Source organism: Pseudoliparis swirei, chromosome 22, assembly GCF_029220125.1.
Source record: "Pseudoliparis swirei isolate HS2019 ecotype Mariana Trench chromosome 22, NWPU_hadal_v1, whole genome shotgun sequence".
Lineage (NCBI taxonomy): Eukaryota > Metazoa > Chordata > Actinopteri > Perciformes > Liparidae > Pseudoliparis > Pseudoliparis swirei.
In genome coordinates this window covers 15,909,247-15,931,131 of record NC_079409.1, presented here as the reverse complement: position 1 = coordinate 15,931,131, position 21,885 = coordinate 15,909,247, and the positions used below count along the sequence as shown (strand labels likewise).

General features: G+C 41.3%; 2 protein-coding genes across 4 annotated transcripts in view; both read right to left on the bottom strand.

Moving 5' to 3' along the window:
- mtbp (MDM2 binding protein) overlaps positions 1 to 8,627 on the bottom strand; it is a 28,152-nt gene extending 19,525 nt beyond the window's left edge. The window contains exons 1-8 of the mRNA XM_056444636.1: positions 8,480 to 8,627; positions 7,990 to 8,073; positions 7,814 to 7,887; positions 6,749 to 6,897; positions 6,351 to 6,409; positions 4,048 to 4,192; positions 3,378 to 3,492; positions 653 to 763 (exon numbers count right to left, since the gene is read on the bottom strand). Coding sequence (XP_056300611.1) covers positions 653 to 763; positions 3,378 to 3,492; positions 4,048 to 4,192; positions 6,351 to 6,409; positions 6,749 to 6,897; positions 7,814 to 7,887; positions 7,990 to 8,073; positions 8,480 to 8,546 — 804 coding nt within the window. The 5' untranslated portion in view covers positions 8,547 to 8,627. The remainder of the gene's footprint in view (positions 1 to 652; positions 764 to 3,377; positions 3,493 to 4,047; positions 4,193 to 6,350; positions 6,410 to 6,748; positions 6,898 to 7,813; positions 7,888 to 7,989; positions 8,074 to 8,479) is intronic.
- A 984-nt stretch (positions 8,628 to 9,611) lies between these two features.
- On the bottom strand, positions 9,612 to 21,394 carry LOC130213514 (zinc finger protein ZFAT-like). Of its 3 annotated transcripts, none has more exons than XM_056445210.1 (24): positions 21,256 to 21,394; positions 19,995 to 20,153; positions 19,707 to 19,847; positions 19,163 to 19,300; positions 18,865 to 18,963; positions 18,647 to 18,769; positions 18,472 to 18,533; positions 17,968 to 18,053; positions 17,686 to 17,778; positions 17,217 to 17,365; positions 16,407 to 16,498; positions 16,042 to 16,190; positions 15,060 to 15,957; positions 14,386 to 14,512; positions 14,008 to 14,240; positions 13,648 to 13,729; positions 13,290 to 13,409; positions 11,921 to 12,094; positions 11,400 to 11,488; positions 11,114 to 11,252; positions 10,859 to 10,965; positions 10,354 to 10,450; positions 10,138 to 10,235; positions 9,612 to 10,060 (listed from the first exon to the last, which is right to left on the bottom strand). In XM_056445210.1, exons 1-24 carry the CDS (start codon positions 21,272 to 21,274, stop codon positions 9,860 to 9,862), a joined length of 3,675 nt encoding a protein of 1,224 aa, XP_056301185.1. In that variant the 5' UTR covers positions 21,275 to 21,394; the 3' UTR covers positions 9,612 to 9,859. The 3 variants fall into 3 exon arrangements, with proteins under 3 accessions (XP_056301185.1, XP_056301188.1, XP_056301186.1); XM_056445213.1 differs by having other exon boundaries at positions 9,612 to 10,054; XM_056445211.1 differs by having other exon boundaries at positions 17,686 to 17,775.
- Positions 21,395 to 21,885: the final 491 nt, after the last annotated feature.

Below are 21,885 nucleotides of genomic sequence, written 5' to 3'. Positions count from 1 at the left end.
CAATCAAAACCGTCCCTAAAGTGTGAAGGGAAAAGGCCATACAATAGCTGCATGAGTCTTCTTTCAAGCTTAATAACAACCTCAAACATTTTACATTTCTCTAAACAAAATTTCCTCACTGACATCATTTGGACCAAGTGCAGGGCCTCCAGCCCTCTGGCAGAAAACTCGGCTTGCTACTGTGATGCAACTGCTGGCACATCAGAGAATGTATTTTGTCATAGAGAAAGAAACTATAAATAATGAGGTGACAAATTGGGAAAAGTTACCCCACGGAGTTTTCTTGTAAACAAAAAAGTAATGTTAACATTCATTTCTTAGCAAAACGCAAAAAAACGTGAAACAAGTGGCAGGATGTGAATCCCACCGCCTATATGAATGTGTTCATACAAACAAAACCAGGACCAACATTGCTTCAAAGTTAATGGAAAGGATGCTACTGATTGGTCAGAGCAAACAAAAGACAAAGTCCTGAAACAAAATGGCTCTTCAGTCTAATTGTCAGGCTCTAGCTATCACACATGTGCACAAAGAGGGCCCCATTCTTAGTGCAGTATGAACTGTTCTACCAGTTAGGCTTTTGGTGATCTGAGGGTGTTGTTTTTTTAGCTCGGGGGTAAAAGGTGGCTTAAACGAAGTGAAGAGGACTCACCTCGGACTGCAGTTTGCGGTCCGTCGTGGTGGAGGGGGCTGGGCGGGTCCCTGGTGTGAGACGCAATGAGGAGCGCAGAGAAAAGCCGTCAAAACGGAGCTCCGACACAAACTGAGGAGAGAGCCGGTCACAGAGGGACAACTTATTTTATTGTTTGATTAATAGCGTCACAGTCCATCACGCAGTAATCAAATGTTTGTTTCACACCAAAATGGACCCGTTTGCTATGTCACATGGCTGGATGGTTAATGGTCACAGACAGGCACACAGACACGCATTGGCAGGGCTCTCAAGTGTCACGCATTGAGCGTGAGACTCACGCATTTCGGTCTTAAGTCACGCACTCCCGCCACACATCGTATTTCTCACGCTGAAAAAAACTCTCGGCTATTTAATGTTTTAATCTGCCGCAGCGCGCCAACATGAGCCGCGCTGCCCTCACCGTGGAGGAATCAAGCGCTCCCCTAGAGATCTGCTGTGAGGAGCCACTTATCAGCCAATCAAAAAAAAGAAAAGGAAAGAAAGAAAACAATTTAGTTCTGGGGGGGGGGGGGGGGGGGTGGAAATGTCACTCTTGCCTGTCTTCAAAACTTGAGAGCCCTGCATTGGTTGTTATGCTATGTATGAGCGGTGGTTGTTCTCAGACAGGCTTTTATTCTTTTGGGAATTCTCCTTTGTTCCGCTGCTCGCCCACTGGGAAACTTTTACTGACAGATGCACATCTGAAAGCAGCAACTTAGAAAAGGTCACTTCTGTGAAGGAGACGCCGCGTGCTCGCCTCAGCGGACTCGAAGCTCGGTAGACGGAGATGACCGGAGATGACCGGAGAAAACTTCTGAAAACGGTGTTGCCAGTGGACTCGGAAAGACATTCAACTGGCCTGCAACTTCACTTTAAAAGTTTTGTTTTGAAGGTTGTTCCACTCCTCCAAAAGATGTCAGCTAACGCTGCTTTACACGTATTTCAGGGAAGAACCCAAACAGCACGAGATCAATAAATTAAACAAATTAAATCACTAAGAAATTTGAGCCTAGAAACTTATTTTCATTTCCACAACAGGTCTGCATCAAACAAACATATTTCCAGAAACATTATTACCGTTGCATTTTGTGGAAGGTTATGTTTGCGTGTTATTCGCATAACTCAAAAAGTATTAAACCAAATCGCATGAAATTTGGTGGGATGATTGGTTATTATCCAGGGACCATTTGATTAGATTTTGGGATCGATTGGGTCAAAGGTCAAGGTCATGAAAAGGTCCAAATCTTCTTTTTACCATAGCGCGGTCAATTTTTATCCAATTATAGCATGCAACTAGTGCCAAAATGTTCACATGACATTAAGCTCCCCACACTCTCATGCCAAGTACCAACAATGTGGCTGCGGCGAAGGTATGCGCTCGACCGAGTGCCCTTTCTAGTTCTTATTATTTGATGGGAATGTTTCTTCCAATCTCTCTGGCCTGAAGACATTTTTGGTTATGTTTAATATATAAGAACTTTTACACTCTGCGAATGACAAATTAAACAATGTTGCCTTATTTAATATTTTTTGACAAACATATAAGTTAACATAAGATAACATAAATAACTTCTTAGAAGTTTCAAGATACCTCAGTCGAATATCGTTTTAGATCTCAACAACGGTTAAAGTTATTATAAAGTTGCGCTGGGAAAAGTCAGGCAGGTTAAACAAAAAACAGCAACAGTATGAGACACACTGCAGAAATCACACCGATCTCTAAAACCGGGGTTATCAACGACCGGGCGGCAAAGATTTTATCTGAAGAACCTAGCAATAACTCCTCCCCCTGCCTGCCCTTCCTTTCCAGATCTGCGCCTCCAGACCACATACTTTTAATTCATTTCTCTCCCTCGTCATCCCAAAAAACTGAATGATACATTAAAAAAAAAATCCATCGGTCTCCGATATGGATCTTTCACACTTTGAAAGATTAATGGTGAATAGTCCACTTTGCTCATTGAGTGGTGAGGTCTCGCGTCTCTCTTTCTGCCTACTCCAGCACTCCCCCATTAATTGTAAAGGGCAATATCATTCAAAATTCTATTTCGTGGTTTTATATTATATTTAATCATATTTCTTCAGGGGCGATTTTGCCCTCTGCCTTCGTGTATTTCCGACGCTGCCAGCAAGGTAGAGCAATTTCCCATGACCCCTCAGTGACCTCTAGATTCATTCAGCAGCAGAAACAGACTTACGTCACACTGAAAATTCACACAATTCAAAAGAAAATATGTGAAAATGTACCCCAGGCCCTTGTGTGCACTGCATGAGTCATTCCATTTGAGAAAGATAACAGAACAGTGAGGCCTGACTCAGGTCTCCACACGTAGCCCTTGTAAAGGGGGCTCTTACGAAAGTGATGTTTCCTCTGCCGTCTCTCGCTCAGTTCAGCGAGCCGTGTGCTCCAGCGTAGAGAGCACTGCTCATCATAAAAAGCCCCGGGCGAGCAAGCAAACAGGTACGTTAAAAAAGGCAGCATGCCCTCTACGCTGCTTATTCAGCAAACACACAAACAGAGACTCAAGAGTTGATGAGACAAAAGAGGTTATTTGTCTCATCTCAGCTAACACACACACACACACACCTTCAAAGTTCTCGTACTGTACAGGTTTAACTGAATTCATGTTTTCTCCACCTTTCTACATCAAGTAAAGGAGGACAACAGTGAAATAAACTATCCACTCAATTCTGAGGTCTTTACCTTCTTCTCTCTGATGACCAGGCTGCCCCTCCATAGTTCTCTATGATCCATACAGCTGTGTAGGTCAGCCGGCTCCACCAGACCGGCACTCAGGTAAGACGCTGCTTTCTGCCACCTGAGTTGGAAACACAAGGATTACTCAATGAACAGCACCGAACCAGAACTTTGGGAACTTGTATCGATTCCTGTAACTTAGGTTAAAAAAAAAGTGCTGATTTATAATATATCTCTTATTTAGGCGAGTGCAACAGCAGTTCATTGCTATGGATTTAATAAAGCTATTTTAGCAACATCTAAAATGAGTGCTTCAGTAAAGACATTCCTCAGAATATTCAAGTATTACTGAAGAATGTACTTGGCTCATAATTACTCGTCTAACGCCCCCTAGTGGTAAACGCAGAGAACTTCAAAAACAATTAAATCCTCTAAATCGTACAATATTTATGCTTTTCCTGCATTTGGGTAATCTTTGCCACTTTTTCTTTTGCGATTTTCCCGTATGGCATACATCATAAACTATTAGTTTTGTGTGTGTGCAGCCCAGTGAAGGTATCCTGTTCATACGATGACTTTAGAAAGATTGTTTTGTTAGCGTATTAGTTAGGTGTAGTCATCATTTGCTTTGTGCAACTCAAGAAATGTAACGCACGCTTATTTGTCGTCTGCTTACCCAGCGGTGTGCTGTGTGATGACAGTGATCTTGGCAGCATGCCAGTAGGACATGTGCTTGAGGGCTCCCAGCAGAGGCAGCAGGTCTTTAGTCAGAGGGGACTGCTCTGCAGAGCCCAACAGCAGCACATCCAGCAACGCTTTACCTGAAGGGGGAAATGGGACAAACCAAACTGGAATTAAGGAAACTTTTCTGTCGTCTTTCTTTTTTTGTCTTGAAACGATTTCCCGAGGCGTCAATAGGAGACACTATGTTTACTAAGAAACGCTCCTTCAGACAGTGAAAATGAAGTGAAAGTAAATATCCCTTTAGGAGGCAGACTTGCAGAGAACTAGTCAGAGCAAAGGTATTCTATCTTCCCAGTGCTGAGTGCATATGTATGAAGTAGAGTAGGCTACTCCAGGCTCTTCTACAAGGCTGCAGCATGCAGATATTCAAAATCTAATTGCTTGAAATTGGACTGGATCCTTGTCACACACACAGCTGAGAGGCTTTAATTCCTTGTGATTGGAAGCTTTTGGCAACATTAAAACTCTCACTTGAGAGATTGTTGTGCGTAGTAGACTAACATCTTGCTCTGTTGCCCGACAAGTAAACTAGACGTTTGTTGTTCTCCTCATTAAGTGGAGAAAACTGGCGAGCCGTGCTGTCCAGACTATGACAAGACTCAAAACCAGGAAAGTAGTGCGTGGAATCATTGTGGGATTCAACACCATAGATTAAAAGATTGAAATAATATTAAACTAGAACGGGCACTCGGTAGAGCGCATACCTTCGCATATCACAAGATTGGGCATTGAATTATGAACATTTTGGCATTAGTTGCATGCCAATTGGACAAAAATGTATCGTGCTATGGTAAAAAAAAAGATGTTGACCTTTCCATGACCTTGACCTTGACCTTTGACCCGATTGATCCCAAAATCTAATCAAATGGTCCCCGGATAATAACCAATCATCCCACCAAATTCCATGTGATTCAAGAAGATTTGACCTGTTCATGACCTTTGACCTTGACCTTTGACCCGATCGATCCCAAAATCTAATCAACTGGTCCCCGGATAATAAACAATCATCCCACCAAATTTCATGCGATTCGGTTCAATACTTTTTGAGTTCTGCGAAAGATTTTGACCTGTTCATGACCTTTGACCCGATCGATCCCAAAATCTAATCAACTGGTCCCCGGATAATAAACAATCATCTCACCAAATTTCATGCGATTCGGTTCAATACTTTTTGAGTTTTGCGAATAACACGCATACAAATAAATAAATAAATAAATAAATGGCGATCAAAACATAACCTTCCGGCATTTTCAATGCGAAGGTAAACATACAGTGCATCCGGAAAGTATTCACAGCGCTTCATTTTTTCCACATTTTGTTATAGCCTTATTCCAAAATGGATTAAATTCATTATTTTCCTCAACATTCTACACACAAAAACCCATAATGACAAAGTGAAAACTGTTTTTTGCACATTTTTGCACATTTATTAAAAATAAAGAACGAAAACATAACATGTACATAAGTATTCACAGCCTTTGCTCAATACTTTGTTGAAGCACCTTTGGCAGCAATTACAGCCTCAAGTCTTCTTGGGTATGATTCCACAAGTCTTCTGGGCAGTTTCTCCCATTCTTCTTTGCAGAACCTCTCAAGTTCCATCAGGTTGGATGGGGAGCGTCGGTGCACAGCCATTTTCAGATCTCTCCAGAGATGTTCAATCGGATTCAAGTCAGGGCTCTGGCTGGGCCACTCAAGGACATTCACAGAGTTGTCCCGAAGCCACTCCTTTGTTATCTTGGCTGTGTGCTTCGGGTCCTTGTCCTGTTGGAAGATGAACCGTCGCCCCAGTCTGAGGTCCAGAAATAGGTGTGCCACGCTTGTGGAATCATACCCAAGAAGACTTGAGGCTGTAATTGCTGCCAAAGGTGCTTCAACAAAGTATTGAGCAAAGGCTGTGAAAACTTATGTACATGTTATGTTTTCGTTCTTTATTTTTAACAGATTTTCACAAATTTGCAAAAAACAGTTTTCACTTTGTCATTATGGGTTGTTGTGTGTAGAATGTTGAGGAAAATAATGAATTTAATCCATTTTGGAATAAGGCTGTAACATAACAAAATGTGGAAAAAGTAAAGCGCTGTGAATACTTTCCGGATGCACTGTATTAGACATTGACAGCCCTCCTGACTGTGCACATAGTTAACATCTTCACAAACTGAGAACATGACTACCGACTGCTCAGGAAGGTTCTGTGTAAAAACAAAATGAGTGCTGTGGATTAGTCAACAGTACCTGGAGGGGGAAGTTTGTCTGACAGGTGATGAAGTCCTTCTGCAGCCTCCTCTAACAACCTGATCAATAAAGACATTCACATCTGAAAGACTTGCAAGCCAACTGGACAACATGCAGCACGTAGATTTATTTTTGAGACGCATGAATAGTATTTTTTTAATACTGGATAAAAAATAAGATATAAGTTAAGATCAAATATAAAATTGTTTCTTTCCATTTACTCATTATACTCTGCAAATGCAGTCTCATCAATGATATAGTTCACTATTTCAGATAATAACTTATTATGCAGACACAGATGATTCATGCACATACCTGCACCACAGAGCAGCAGCAAGAAGAACAAAAAACAGAATATATATCTACATAAAGAAAAGTAAGTATCATCTGACACTCACTCTGTCAGTGACGGCTGATCAGCCTTTTGGTCCGGTGCCTCCTGATTACTCAGAGAAGTGAGACATGACTCCAGTGCAGTGGGCTTGTCCTCTTCGCTGTCTGTCTTCTGACGGCCTGTACCCAGCTCTTCCCAGTCCGAGCTGCAAAACTACCAAACAGACGATAGAGATTCAAGTATAAATTCACAATTCCAGCTTCTTTTCCTCAATCAGTGTGTTAATAATGGTACAATTCAAAATACAAGTGGATTCAATATTTTATCATCAAACTTAATAGCTAATCCAACAACTGGAAATCATCAGATGTATGTTGCAAATTTGCCATAAAGTTCTGTTTTGTCATTTTGAAGAAAAAAAACAGAGGACAGGATGTTTTTTTGTGTCGCATTGTAGAATTATTGAAGCTGTGGTTTATCCAGTATTCTACATCATTCTGTAAACTTAAGGAGTAAAGGTCAGCACATTCACCTCCTGTTTTACTTTTCTAGGAGGAACTTGTTCTCTAGGATTGTGTTCCATCAAAAAGCTTGTGTTGCAGTGGTACATCAATACTTTTCAAATATATAATATAGCGTAAGATTCAGAGTGATGCAAGTCTAGAAGTGAGAGGATTCATATGGTTGGGCCACAAACTAGCAATACTTAGCGCTGACTCAATTGTCTTGTGTATTGAAACCTGAACGCGAATTTATTATGTTATTTCAACAGTATGGATACTTCATGTTCCTCCCTCACAAACTGAGAAAGGCTGGAGGCCCATGTGTGGCACGTTCCTCGCAACATAAACGCCGGAAACTGAAAACACACCTTTTCCGACTATATCTGGATTAAAACACAGATTTGCACTTCAGTGGCACTTAAATAGCTCTTATTGTGGTACTTTTGTAGTTCGACTATGTTGAGGAAATGTTACTTCCTGTATTCTTGTTGTTCTTAGTTTGTACTCTAGGTTGAAATGTACTTATTGTAAGTCGCTTTGGATAAAAGCGTCTGCTAAATGACATGTGATGTAATGTAATAAACTATCGGAAAGCAAAACTGTCTTGAATCTTCCAAGCGCCTCACCTGCGTGACTCCTTGGTAAGCCTGCACAGCAAAGTACCACCTCTGAACCGATGGGCTGCCACTGAGAGAACAAGCTGGGGAACATACACAGAAAAGACACTTGTGGAATAACAACGGCTTCAGTGTGAGGAGGTCGGACCGGGTGAAAGATGCCCATACTGCCCAATGCACTGTACCTGGAAGCACAGAGATCCCTCTCTTTGCCTCCTGAGTGGAAATGTCCACAAGCGTGTCATGCATCTGCTTTACTGGCTCCAGACCTGTGGACAGGGACACTCAGTAGGTTAATCAACTGGTTTATTTCAGATGTATAGTAGAGCATCCTAAGCAATTATCTAAATACTGACATCCAAGACGATTTAAAACACATTTATCTGCTTTACTAACATTTGATATAACCACATTTACATTCCTGCAAGTTACCAACATCTTAACGCCGAGAGACTAACTTAGCCAACCAACTAGGTTATCTCTTGTGTGTACTGTGAAGTTAGGGCATGTGTAATGCTACCAAATTAAATTACATGTGACAGAAGTCTCCAATGTAACCTAAATACTAGTTAACTGCTCCACCAGACAAATCTCACACGTAGACTGTTAACCATAACTAACGTTACACTGGCTAACTAAAGTCGGTTTAGCAGCTCGGACGTTGGTCAAACTTACTCGTGTACTCCCCCGCCAGGTCGTCCTCCGTTTGGCAAAAGGATACAACCAACACGTACCGGTCCATGTCATGTAAATATGAGTTAATATGTTCACGATGAATGTTTGCTTGGGCAGAAATGTGAACAATAATCTTTCGCGCAGTCAATTTTCCCACCGGTTCTTTCTTGTTCTTCTTCTGTAATCTGTGCGATGTACCAGCGTTTGTCAAAAGACCACAACACGCACTACCGCCACCTAGCGGACCCGGGCTGAACTACTGCATGTCAGAATCTGTGTTTCCATCCACAACACACAGGGCAGTTATGTATGCTTTAATGGCAGCAGCCCATCTTAACGTGTCAGTCCTAGTTTTAAAAACAAATTAAAGAATACACACTATGTGAAAATGAAAACATTTTCAATCACATAGTTGTCTAAACAATCTTTCAATAATGCATTCAAAGTGTAGCAGCTTTGCCAGGCTTTTTCACGGTTTATCCATGGTATCATTTACCAGGAACATGTAAATATACTGTATTCAAAACAATATCACACATTAAAGGGATGTGTATATATACATTCCTTGATTGTTTGTTTATTCACTTATTTTTTAAATGGTTTTCATTCTATGCTGACATGACTTCTTATTAAATATAATGGTGGCAACTGACCTCTTTTCCAAAGTTGTTACAGTCTGTAGTGTACGTTCAAGTCAGTGTCATACAGCACATTGTAAAGTCTGTTCCCAAGTTACAAACATAAACCAGTATACTGAGATCATACTGCACAGCGCTGGTCCTCTAGCTGTCTTTTACTTAGGTTCTTTATGAGGAACTCCATTCGCGTGAGCTTCGATGTTTTGGCTATTCTTTCTAAATCACAAATTAAGTATGGAAGAGAATCACATCCTCTTTAATGTTATCCCAAAAGTTTCTGTTTTACGACTCCTAAATGACTAGAAACATAATACGTTGTGATAGTTTGAAGTAGATTATAGATGGTCTGTGTTGCTTTGTCTCACATCATATTGTCACAAATATCAAATGTTGGTCACAACATGAAAACTGTACCAAACTTTTAGGAAAAACTGAACTGAACTCACCCGCATTGCCCTTTACTAACATCTACAACACTCCAGTACATCGAGCAGTTCAAGGCAAGAGTTTAATCAAATATACTTTGGAAGTACAAAATACGACACATAATCACACAAACAATTATTAAACAAAACAAGCAAAATGATTAAGTGAATAAAAAATAAAACCGATGAAGGAAATTCACAATGATGAGATGGAAGCATTCACTGAATCCTGAATGACCATTGGTACAATTCATGTTACTTCACTTTTGTAAACGGATCTGCTGACACTAATGACTCAGCAGATGTCGCTAGCATCGCTAGTTTATTTCTACTGTGTGTTCCTGGACGTAGACGATATAGTGGTGAGTGTTATCTCCCTGAGTGAGGACTGTCAGAGCCTCCAGGCCGTGTGCGTCCTCCACCACCATCACCTGGTTACCACTCAGATCCCCGTCCGCGTTCACCACCATCAGCTGGTTTGTGCACTCGCCGACCTCCTCTTCGTCAGCCACCTGCAACTTCAGCCACGACTTACAGTCAACATTTTGTTGTAACCGCTCATAATTTCCTGACTAAGGGATGTGTTGCCGTTTACCTGTTGCACAACAGTAACTGTGCCGGGAGCCATGGCGACCATCGAGGTGACGGCGTCGAGAGTCTCTGAACTGAATTCAGTGATTTGCTGGATATCAACTGAACATAAAAGACACATTTATTGTAATTATTACATGGTACATATGGAAGCACTTCCCCAAAGGGAAGCAATTATAAGAAAGGTCTGTTGGTTTATCACTGGCGCTGCTGTTGTTACCGTTGTCCTGCAGCGATGCTACAGATACTTCTGCCAGCTGCTCTTCATCCTCCACCGGCACGAACTGGGTCTCTACCGTCTCTACCGTCTCCCCCACCTGGATATTCATACAGACTTTGTATGATCCCAAAAATACTGATGCTTTGTTCAATTAAAAAAACAATTTACTTATACTATATGCCGACATTGTCGAGCAGGCACGTTTTCCAAGAGGGGTTCCAATTTTGGGGATTTTAGCAAGTTTTTAAGTTTATAAATCAGAAATTGGATTTTAAATGAAGAGAGATTGCGACAGAAACCACACAAAGAGTCTCCATGCTAGCAGCTGTATGTGGCTGTACTTCAGGCACATTGCTGCTTTGAGCTTTACACTAGCATGCAAACATGCTCACAAAAATAATGCTCTCATGTGGATAGCAGCTTTATCCCAGAGCCACGTCTCTCACGTGGCTAGAAATGACCCGATGTTCACCGTCTCTCGTCTGTTCACGTGCGAGCTGTTTACCTCCCATGTGCCTTCCACTACTTTCAGACTGTGCTTGCTCTTCAGGTGGCGGTTCAGCTCCCACTTGGTGCCATACACAAACTCACATTCAGGACACTTCATACCACCTAAACAGAGACACACACATACACACACACACACAGAGAAACACACTCACAATGTTACGTCATGCAGCTGAACACGCCTTCTGTTCTGTTACAGGCTTAAAGTAATCTTCAATCAAAAGTGGAGACAGTATGAGAGCAGAGCTCGGACCTTGCTGCTTCAGAACATCGGGGTTTGGCACTCCAGGTCCGGCATTCTGATATTTCTGATCCGGGTGTTTCATGTTGTAGTGTCGCTTCAGGGGGCCGGCGATGTTACAGGAGTAGTGGCAGTGAGCACAGCGGAACGGCTACATCGATAAACAAATAACAATAACAATGATAAATCTGTTGCGCAGGAATCCATTTGATATATGAATCGATTCTTCTGAATAACTTGTCAATCAATTTTGTTAAAACAATGACATCACAAGTGATACGTGTGTGTTTATTCTGACCTTAAACTCAGCATGTTGCTCCATGTGTCTGAGTAGGGACGGTTTGGACACTGAGGTGAAGTCACACTCTGAACATTGAAACCGCTTCCCTAAACAAAACAGAGAGATTAGACTTTACTTTATTCATCCCTAGTATTATATAGTAGTATATTATATCCCTAGTAGTATAGGGGGAATTTCTTGAAGCAGCCGCAATCATGTTGACAAATATACAATAAAATAAAATAGCAGGGCAGATTACATTTAAGAATTTAAATAATAAATGAAATGAAATTATACATACGGTAAATAGAAATTGTCCTTCCATTTATCGTCGCTTTAGACTTCCTTGTGTATGTATTTTGTGTTCCTCTGTATATTTAGTATTGCTATTGTGTTTTTATCTTTTATTAATGCTCTAATGTGATCCTGCAATGTCCCCACCGTGGGACTAATAAAGGAATATCTAATCTAATCTAAAAATTCTTCTAGTCAAGCATAATCAATTCAAACATGAATATTAATATAAATAATATATGTACCTTCTTCAGAGTGGCTTAGTCTGTGGCTTTTGAGGGTGACCTTAGATTTGAACTTCTTCCCACACAGATCACAGAGGTAAAGTCTCTCCGTGTTGTGTCGGTTCATGTGGGTCTTCAGGTTACTCCGACTGCGGCCGGCGTAGTCACACACGCTGCAGACGTACGGCTTCAAACCTACAAACACACGTGTGTGCAAAGGTTTAACCACATGAGACGGCAACAAAACGCTTTGAGAGTTAAAAGGATAAACGAGGCTGAAGAAGCAAGATGGTATTTGACGAGGTGTGTTGGACATGCACGAGGCCAAGATAAGTTGGACCTTTGGATAATAAAGTTATTTTTAATAGTAATTACATTATCTGCAGTTTAATAAAACAACATCGGTAAGAAATTTGCATCTTATGTTTTGCACTGTTTTGTTTTTGTAAATTGGCTTTGCTCAATTAGACCTTCATCAACACCTGTGCTGGATGAAGCTTCTGGACTTCACAACCTCGAGCTAAGGAAGTGTTTCAGAGGGGGCTGAGAGGAAGAGGAGTTGACGAACACGTCACTTCCTCAAAACAAAACCACCTACATCACAGCTGATGGAGACATGGTTTATGTATTGAACCGCTTCAGCTGAGCCACCACATCGGTAGAAGCGGTGATTTTAGCAGCCTCACATTACTTATTAGATAAACACGCGTACATCGAAGCAAAATGTACACGTTTGTCATTAAAACTGAAAAACCAGCATGTCTTAGAGTGTGTGTGTAATGCCAGCAGCATACAAGTAGACACTTGTATCCTCATTACCTTCGCATTGAAAATGCGGAAGGTTATGATTTGATCGCCCTGTATTTATTTATTTATATATTAATATATTTATTTGTATGCGTGTTACTCGCATAACTAAAAAAGTATTAAACCGAATCGCATGAAATTTGGTGAGATGATTGGTTATTAACCTGGGACCATTTGATTAGATTTTGGGATCGATCGGGTCAAAGGTCAAGGTCATGAAAAGGTCAACATCTTCTTTTTACCATAGCGCGGTCAATTTGTATCCAATTGGCATGGAACTAATGCCAAAATGTTCATAATTCAATGCCCAATCTTGTGATATGCGAAGGTATGCGCTCTACCGAGTGCCCGTTCTAGTTTTACATGTGACTTGACCAACAGGCCAATTTCCTTTTACAACGTGTGCAGCGTGTTTTGAGTCAGGCCATCAGCCCGGAGAAAGAAAGACGGCTAGAACCTCAGAGAACTCAATAATCACGCCGTGCAATCCTCTGCATGGTCATGCACGGACCCGTGTGCGTTTCTCCCCACGTGTGCGAGGAGTAAGCGTTTGCCTGTGTTAAAAAGAAGAGAAATGTCACACCTTGGTGGGCCCAGATGTGCCGCTGGAAGTCACTGCTGTTCTTTAAGAAGTAGGAGTCACAGTAGGGGCACTTCTCTGCCCGTTGCACCATCAGTCCTTTACCCTGCGGAGGCAGTGTGTCTGTCCAACACAAGCATGCAGACACAAACGCACAAAATGAAACCGCAACCACAGTGGAAATTGTATTAAACTTTTGACGAGCTACTGTATTAATTCTCAGTCGCAGTGAATAATAAACAATTGCTAAGTGTCACATTGATTTGAGGCACAGGTTTGAAACACACATAAATAGGTAGTGTGTGTGTGTGTGTGTGTGTGTGTGTGTGTGTCTTTAGATGTACATCTATGTATTCTTTACCAGGGTGGGATGTTTTGATGTGGTGCTTTAGCCTGTGCTCTGGGCAGCTGTGCTGGCAGACAGGACACATCACACTCTTCCTCTGTGCACAGCAACAAGATAAAAACATTAAAACTAATCTCACTAAAAGACATCACTGGTAAATATTTGCATGCTTTACAGAATTAAATTAGGGTAAAAATCTCCCAGATTAAAGCTTAGATTTAACTCCATCAATACTTTTCATGAACTAGTTTAACGAATTTTACATTGTACTGCAGATCAACTTCAATTGATCAAACACATGTAAAGTTGAATTGAGGTCCACGAGACAAAAACGTGACTGATTTATAGTTATGTTTCCAGGTGAAAGCCGGTTACCTGTTCCTGGTGTGTCCTCAAATGGGCCTGAAGTTTGTATTTGTCGGGTGTGGTGTATTTACAGCCCGGGTTGGAACAAGGCAGCAGCAAACCGCTGTGCTTCTGGATCTGGTGTCGCTTCAACGAGCTCTTGGTGATGGACGAGTAGCTACACTTTGAACAGTAGTGCGAGTGCTCCTTGGTGTGTGTGCGGACATGGACGTTATAGTGGACTTTGTACCAGAACAGTTTCCCTGTACAGCGAAACAAAGGACACTAGTTAACACTCAAACCAAGTCATAAATAATAATAATATAAAAGAAAATTCAACTAAATAAATAAAATAACAGGACAAAACTGAATCTGCTTCCTCAATGGGGTTTTCGTCATCTTCCTCACCACAGTATTGACATTCCAGGTCTCCGTACATTTTCCTGAGCCGCTGGAAAGACTCCGTGTCGAGCCGAGTCTTCTGAAGCGTTGAGATCACCTGCTGAAACGCACTCTGATGCAAAACCTCCGACACCTACGGGCAGAGAGCAGAGGACATGTCAGACAGCCGGGAGTTGAATTCCTCCAAGATGTATGAAATATTAGTAATATGTATTATAAAATAATTCGACTACATCAAATTGAGAGCAGTCATTGCCTTTTCTATACATGCAGAAGAACTGTATTTTGGAAGGATAATCAGATATGGGGAACATAATCAGCTTGATCTGTCGAATAATGCCACATTAAAAGTATTGCAGTGTAAGATTTTTTTTTTGTGCCGACATTTAGTAAATTAATTGATCGACAGCAAATCAACCAGGAACTATTTTGATAATCATAGAGTCCTTTTTTGAGTAAAACATCCAAAAAATCTCTTGGGTGAGCTTCTGAAATGTAAATGTCTCAACATTATATATCAGGACTAAATATTTTCAGTTTTGGATTGTTGGTTGGACGAAATAGGACAAACTAAGCCAAAATGATGAATTGAGATCATAATAATTGGCAAATACTTAAATAAGCGCTATGCGGTTCGAGCGGACATTATTGCCCATCTTGAGTACCTCAAATTAACTTACACTTTCTAAATGTGGAGATTGAGGGTCTTCCCCTGAAGGTACCGACGCCAAAGGAGTTTGTGTGTTCTCATCGGCTGCGTGTGCGTTTCCTTGAGTCCTGACCTCCAACACAGGGGTGTGACTTCTCTCTGCCGATACAAAAGTGTGCGAGTCCTCTCCAACTGCCGGGGAGCAGGTGTCCGCCGTGTTGTCCTGTGGCTTTTCCGCAGCGGTTGCTTCATCCATTCCGTCAGAGGGAGTTGTCGTTTCTCTAGAAATAGCTTGATGGAGCCCATCTTGGGAATCATGCTGTGCACTTCCGTTTTCTAATTCTCCTTCTTTCCTCCGCACATCTTCTGCTCCTTCACCCGGAGATTTGGCTTGTTCTTCCTCTTGCTCCTTATCTTCGCCTGTTGCTACTTTCGGCTGCTCCACTTCCCCATCTCGGCACTCCTCCCCTCCGACACCATTTTGTCCATCCTCCTCCCTCATGCTCTCTGCTTCCCCCTCCTGCTCCATCCTTGGATCTCCCTTCATCCCCGTCTCTGTATCCTCCCTCTCCCCCTCCCCCCACATGCCTCCTCCGGGCTGTATCAGATAGTAGCTGTTGTTGATACAGTCAGTGAAGGCCTGCTCCTGGTCAAGCTCCTGGTGAGACTCTTTCAAGTGGCTCCTCAGTCTATGAGAGCTGACAAACGTCCCGTCACACACACAGCACATGTATAGGAAGAGGTGCTTCCTGACATGAGCAGTGAGGGTGGCCATCTTTGTTGCAGCATGATCACAGATTAGGCAGACGAAGGGTCGTTGGGGTCCGTGGACCAACAGGTGACGCTCCCGCTCCAGCTGGTTCTTAAAGCGCCGCTTACAGGTGGGACAGTGGTAGAGGAGCTGTCTGAGGCCCTGACGGGTCTTCAACCTGACAAAGTTTAACAGATCAGAAGGGCAGACGTGTGCGATGCCACATAGGAATGTTAAATAATGTCGATGATGTCGCTCAAACCTTAGTTGTTGGTAACTCTGGTGGACAGCAGGGTCTTTCAGGTTATGCCGCTTCTCCATGTGTTTCAGTAAGTTCTTTACATCGGAGTATTTTTTCTCACAGAAGCTGCAGTGCTGCTTCACCTTCATATGGACTCGCTCGATGTGGACCTGCAAGACCAGAAACACAGACTCACTGCGGCAAGCAGAACAAACAGTGCAGCTGCAACCTGAACATGGATCCAATCCATCTGGATGTAGAAACCAGAACAGCAGAATTCACTTTGGGTGTCAAATATTGCATGTTAATACAAATTCTACCAAAGATATCTCAGTGTAACGAATAATATCAAACACAGTAAAATAAAAAACAGGTAACACAAGTACCTTGAGGTGTCCTGGGCTGAGGCAGTTGAAAGGGCAGTGCTGGCAGCTGAACTTCTCTCCTGTGTGCTTCCTCAGGTGAACATTCAGGTTGGCTTTGAAGGGAAACGCACAAGGTGAGCAGCCTTAATTAGTTTGTAACTGCAATTTTATATTTTGTTATTTAGAGATTGCTGAAATTACCCTGCTCTGTTATAAGTTGTACAAATATGTATCCTTCCAATAATTGCGTGTTACTTGTTTGTCACTATTGTTTTAACTCACACAGGCACCGCTCTCTACATAGAGCTATGAGGCTCTATAACAGATCACCTCTTGCCAGATCATAGTGCAATAACTGAATACTTACACTATGTTGATCTGCACTTCACACATCTCATTTGTTTGCACTACACACATACACACACATTTCATTTGCTCTGCACTCATACACACACTTTGCTTTTTGCACTCTGTCTATATTTAATATTTTTGTCTTTGATTTGTCAGTGTTGTTGTGTGTTGTGTATGCATGTGTGTTGTATATTTACATATATATTTTGTATTTTACTTTATTTTACTTGTATACTTCTATATCTTTCATCCCTGTTTCTTATATTTTGTGTTTTGTTTTTTATTCTTGTGTGTTGCTGCTACTGTCACGACAAATTTCCCCTTGGGGATTAATAAAGTATATATCTATCTATCTATCTATCTATCTACTGGATTCTTAAATTGTAACTTTACCATCTTGATTCAGTCTCACTTTTAATAATAATCAAGCGGTAATGTCTGTGTGGCCTCAATAAGTTTCTCTAGTGAGCCTAGATTTACCTTTAATGGCTGATGCGTATTCACAGTGTGGACACTGGAACGGTTTCTCCTGGGTGTGTGTCCGGAGGTGGGCCATCAGAGAGTGTCGGAATTTAAAGATCTTGTTACAGAACTCACAGGAAAAGATCTTCAACTGGCTCTGTAGTAAACTGGGAGACAGAGAGTAACAATATGACACTTGGCAGATGATTAATATCATTGTTGTTGCTATTGTGGCATTGGAGATTGGTGCTGTTGCTCATAAAGTAAACAAACTTCTTGGACTGGCTTTAGACTGCACAGAAAAAACATTCAACAAGTCCAACAACTCATTTATGACAGATTATTAGATTAGAAGCGGATGTATTTACAGTTGTGTGGAGCTCGTGGTTTACAAAAGGAGCATTCAGCAAACTTAACCTGCAAAACTACAACTACTATACAATTAAATCAATATTAATATATTTAATAAAATATATTCCTACAGTACTTTGGAGCATCTTGCTTTATGGAATATTCCTGGAAGCCTCTGCTGACTGCTGCTGTTATTGTGGTTGTTGTTGTTGACAAAGGGATCCCACTGCTGACATGAAAAATAATTGATACGTCGGACTACTACAACTACAAACTTTACATCCTTATGCATGCAGTTGACAAATCAACTCTCGTCGTCAGATCTTCTATATCCAGCTTACTGACTATCTGTCATCATGACCATCAGGTATGTACGACGTTGAAAGCATGACGAGATGGACATTCTCCATGATGTTACCTTGGCTCCTGATTTGTTTTCGGGTTCCCCTCACAGGAAGTGGCTTCACTTGCAAGGTCTTGTGACCGACTCTGGAAAACTGCAGACTGCGGACCACCCAGAAAAACAAATAATAAATAAACCCATGTAATATTGGGAATCAAATAAATGTTGTATAATAATCTAAAACACACACACTGCAACGTTGCAGCACAGAATCATCACAGTTGAAATTCAGCTGAAATGATAAAACAATGTACATTTTATAAATACAATGTTTGTATTTGGCTTTTGAGCCTACATCCTAATGTTAATATTTAAACTGAGGTCAGTAGGACCACGACACAAGAAGCTTCTACCAAAGATTATCTCTTTGGTAGAAACTGCTGACAAAACAGTCTGTGCACTACCCTCAGGGACTGGGACACAACACAGATGTAAAGGTGTGTGATTAGGCATGAATCTCTAGAGGTAAATGGGAAATACGTTTCAATATTTGGGTGAATGTTCCCGTGTATTTGTTACCTGAGGTCGGATGGCCGAAGACTCTGCTGAAATGTCCTCTACTGGAACCATTACAGAAACACCTGTTAAAATGAAAGGTAATAATCTTGCTCATAAATATGTATCGTCCCACAGCCGACTCAGTTGTTCGTTAAAGCATGCAAGCTAGCACAAAGAAAAGCTCTTGAAGACAAACCTGGGAGTGTTTCATCTTCCGTTAGAACAACACTGATGACCGACCTTTTGTTTCCCGTTGCTCGGCCTCCTTCTTTGGAGGTGCGGCTCCGATTGGTTCTCGTGTGTCTGGAGCTGCTCACATCTACAAGCAGAGAAGAAAGGGTCAGACCGCTCAGCTCCTTCGTCTCTCCTGGTAAGAAGACATTTGAGGAAACCATGTCCTCAACTTAAACTAACCTTTTTCTCTCACGAGTCCTGGTTTTACAGGTTTTTGTTGCGTTTGGTTTGGATCCAGACTCCCAGAACCCTCGATTCCTGTTCCCCCACAGTTGCTTCCTGTAAACAATGATTCTGTCTGTTATCCAGAATCCCCTGCATTTGCAAGTATAATAAAAGTATGTCAATGATATTCTCCTGTATGTTAACGTAGAGGTATTTAATAATCTATAATATAGTACGGATAACTCCAAACATGCTCCCTTTGAATGCATCTTTGGCACATGTTAACTTTGCTATTGCTGATTTGTTGTTTCACCAGTCTCCTCTCCATCCTCGTCTTCCTCCTCCTCTTCCTCTTCTCTCAGGCAGATGTGTTTGCAGATCTGTCGTCTGTTGCTGAACGAGCGATGGCAGTCTCTACATTCGAGCCCCACTATCCCGTCATGGCTTTCTCCTAGCAGAGGGGGGGACAAATTGTCAGAAAGGCCAGAGCGGGAAAAACAATTTGTGTTGCACACTCACTAAAATCTCTAACAAACACAAATTTAATTTAGGAGAAATTTAAATAATTGCTTAAATGCCGTTAGATTACATAGATTACCAACCAGGGAAAAGCCATTTGCCCAAAACACTGACATTGCCTGTATTTATGAGCAGATAAAACAGAGTGTGATATCTGTCTGTTATGACTCAACCAGCAAGGTGATATTCACGATCGCATTCTTGTCAAGTTTATGAACTTGACCATTTCGGTTTATATATAAATATATAAAATAAACTAAGCAAGTATCTTCTCTTGTGCAGAGGGTACTATCTTTTGCATGAAAACTTATTGGACACATAAATAGAAAAAGTACCACCTTGTGCTGCGCGATATTGTTTTTCTCCCATCTCTGTATTCCTTTCTTCTTCTCTTTGAACATTAGACTGGGTAGAGTCGGCCTTGCAAGTCTTCTTCTTCGAGCCTTTCGGTCGTCCTCGTTTTCGCTTCACTGGGCTCTCTGTGGGTCCACAAGACAGCAGAACAGATAAGAAGAAAGACTGGCTCTTTTCATTTAGAAGAATCCCACTGAGAGTCCAAAACAAACAACAATCTTATCCTACACACACTTATTTTCTGTGTTGTCATCTTGACTCTCTGATCTTACCTGCCAACGTCTCCACGGGCTCTCCTGCAAGAGGTAACAGAGAAATGATGATGTCATCAGGAGGCTCCTGCTTGGTGTGCAGCGTGGAGCAATGGACCAGTAGCTGGGCGCGACTGGGAGAGAAGAGGTTGCAGAGCCGACACATAAACACAGAACCAGCTGGGGAGAGAAGAAGAAAAGTGGAGAAGGGAAACATACAATAATTGTAAGAGAGTGATTGGCGACATTTGCATGTGTTAAAGCAACAAATCAAATATTGCTATTTTGAGTCGTTTTACCCCCATTTCCTCAGAGTTTTTTTGAATCTTAATTTAAAATGTTATATTACTTCCGACATGTTGTAATATGTTGTTTTAAATGTGTTACTTTGTGTCGATGTCAGTTTCAAAACTGTTGACCCTGCCATTTTATTTTGTTCAAATGTATTTCTATATTGTACATGCAACAGTACTTGGGGGAAAAAAAAGAGAAATTAAAGAGAAGGAATATTGTGTTGCTTTAATGCAGACTTATGATAGGTAATAGAGGAGGACATGCAAGTTGGTAGAAACATGTTGGTGAAAAGATTCTTTAAAATTGTCAAATTTCAACTCGTTGCTTCAGTGTTATCGTTCCACAGTCCACATCTAACAAAGCGGATTCAAAAGTAGGTATATTATTAATCACAGTTGGCCAATAGTTCCCACCCAAGCAACGTTGAAGGGCATGCAACAGTAAACAACGAGGCTAGTTCTATATTGATCCACTATTTCATTGCATTTTTTCAATTGGATGTCATTTACATGAATGTAAATGTATTACATGGGAAAGTTGCTAAAACATTGGTATCAGATTGAATTAATCGTCGCATCTGACAGGCATTCATCAGCAGTTATTCGTGCTTTGACAGATATGAGGGTTTTATTTTTTGTGAAATCAACAAACATCATTTTTATAAAAAAGAACCAATGAACATATTGGGTTAGTAATGAGCGCTGTGTTATTTAATTAATTTTTTTAATAAGTTTGACAATCTCTTATTTATTATAATACATTCCTTTTTGCATATCGATATAACGGTGAACTGACAGTTCGCTGTCGACCAAGACAGACCACTCCCTGTAGAATACTTTATCAACAGAACATCTGAAACAATGTCCTCGGTGAGAATATAAACTAAAACACTTTCCATCAGCACACGTTTAATACTAACATCGGTTTATTTTGATGTGGCCCAAACTAACGTGAACACCCGACAAACATATTCGAGTTGAATCCTCACCTGCTTTTTGACCGTCCATTGTCCAGCGCCCGAACAACAAAGGAAAACTAATTTATGGATAGATTTGAGAAGTCATACAGCTACAAATAATAACTGAATTGGGATTTTAGAGATTCATTTTATATTACGCGCATTGACATTTCTGTCGAATCTGCCACATGAGTCCGTCCAACCAGCGGAAGTGGACAAGACTCAGTGACGATGTAGCTGGCAGCGCCCTCTGTGGCAGGAGGACTGTACTGCGGCTGAGAACCAATTCAGATTTTCTCAAAGAAACAAATTTGGACCAAGGATTTCGTTAACTAACATTTTTACAGTGGTGGGCCGTCAGGGCCAGCAAGGCCTTCTCTGCTGGCCTAAACATCATCAGAATATAATTTTTTTTAAATAAATGTTCCCACAAATATGTATTCAATTGTTCCCCAGAATAAGAGTTATACTCTTCATTTCATAGCTTTCCTCTTGGTTGCACTGCTTCCAGCCCCAGGTTGAGATTTGGAGGGCTGTTCTTTATGTTAGATCTTTTATCCAATCATATTCAGCCATCGTGTGTTGCCAGGGGGCTAAAATCTGCCCTTAGACCTTCAGAATCAACATTGCGGGCGCTGATAGCTTAAAGTGAATGGGAAT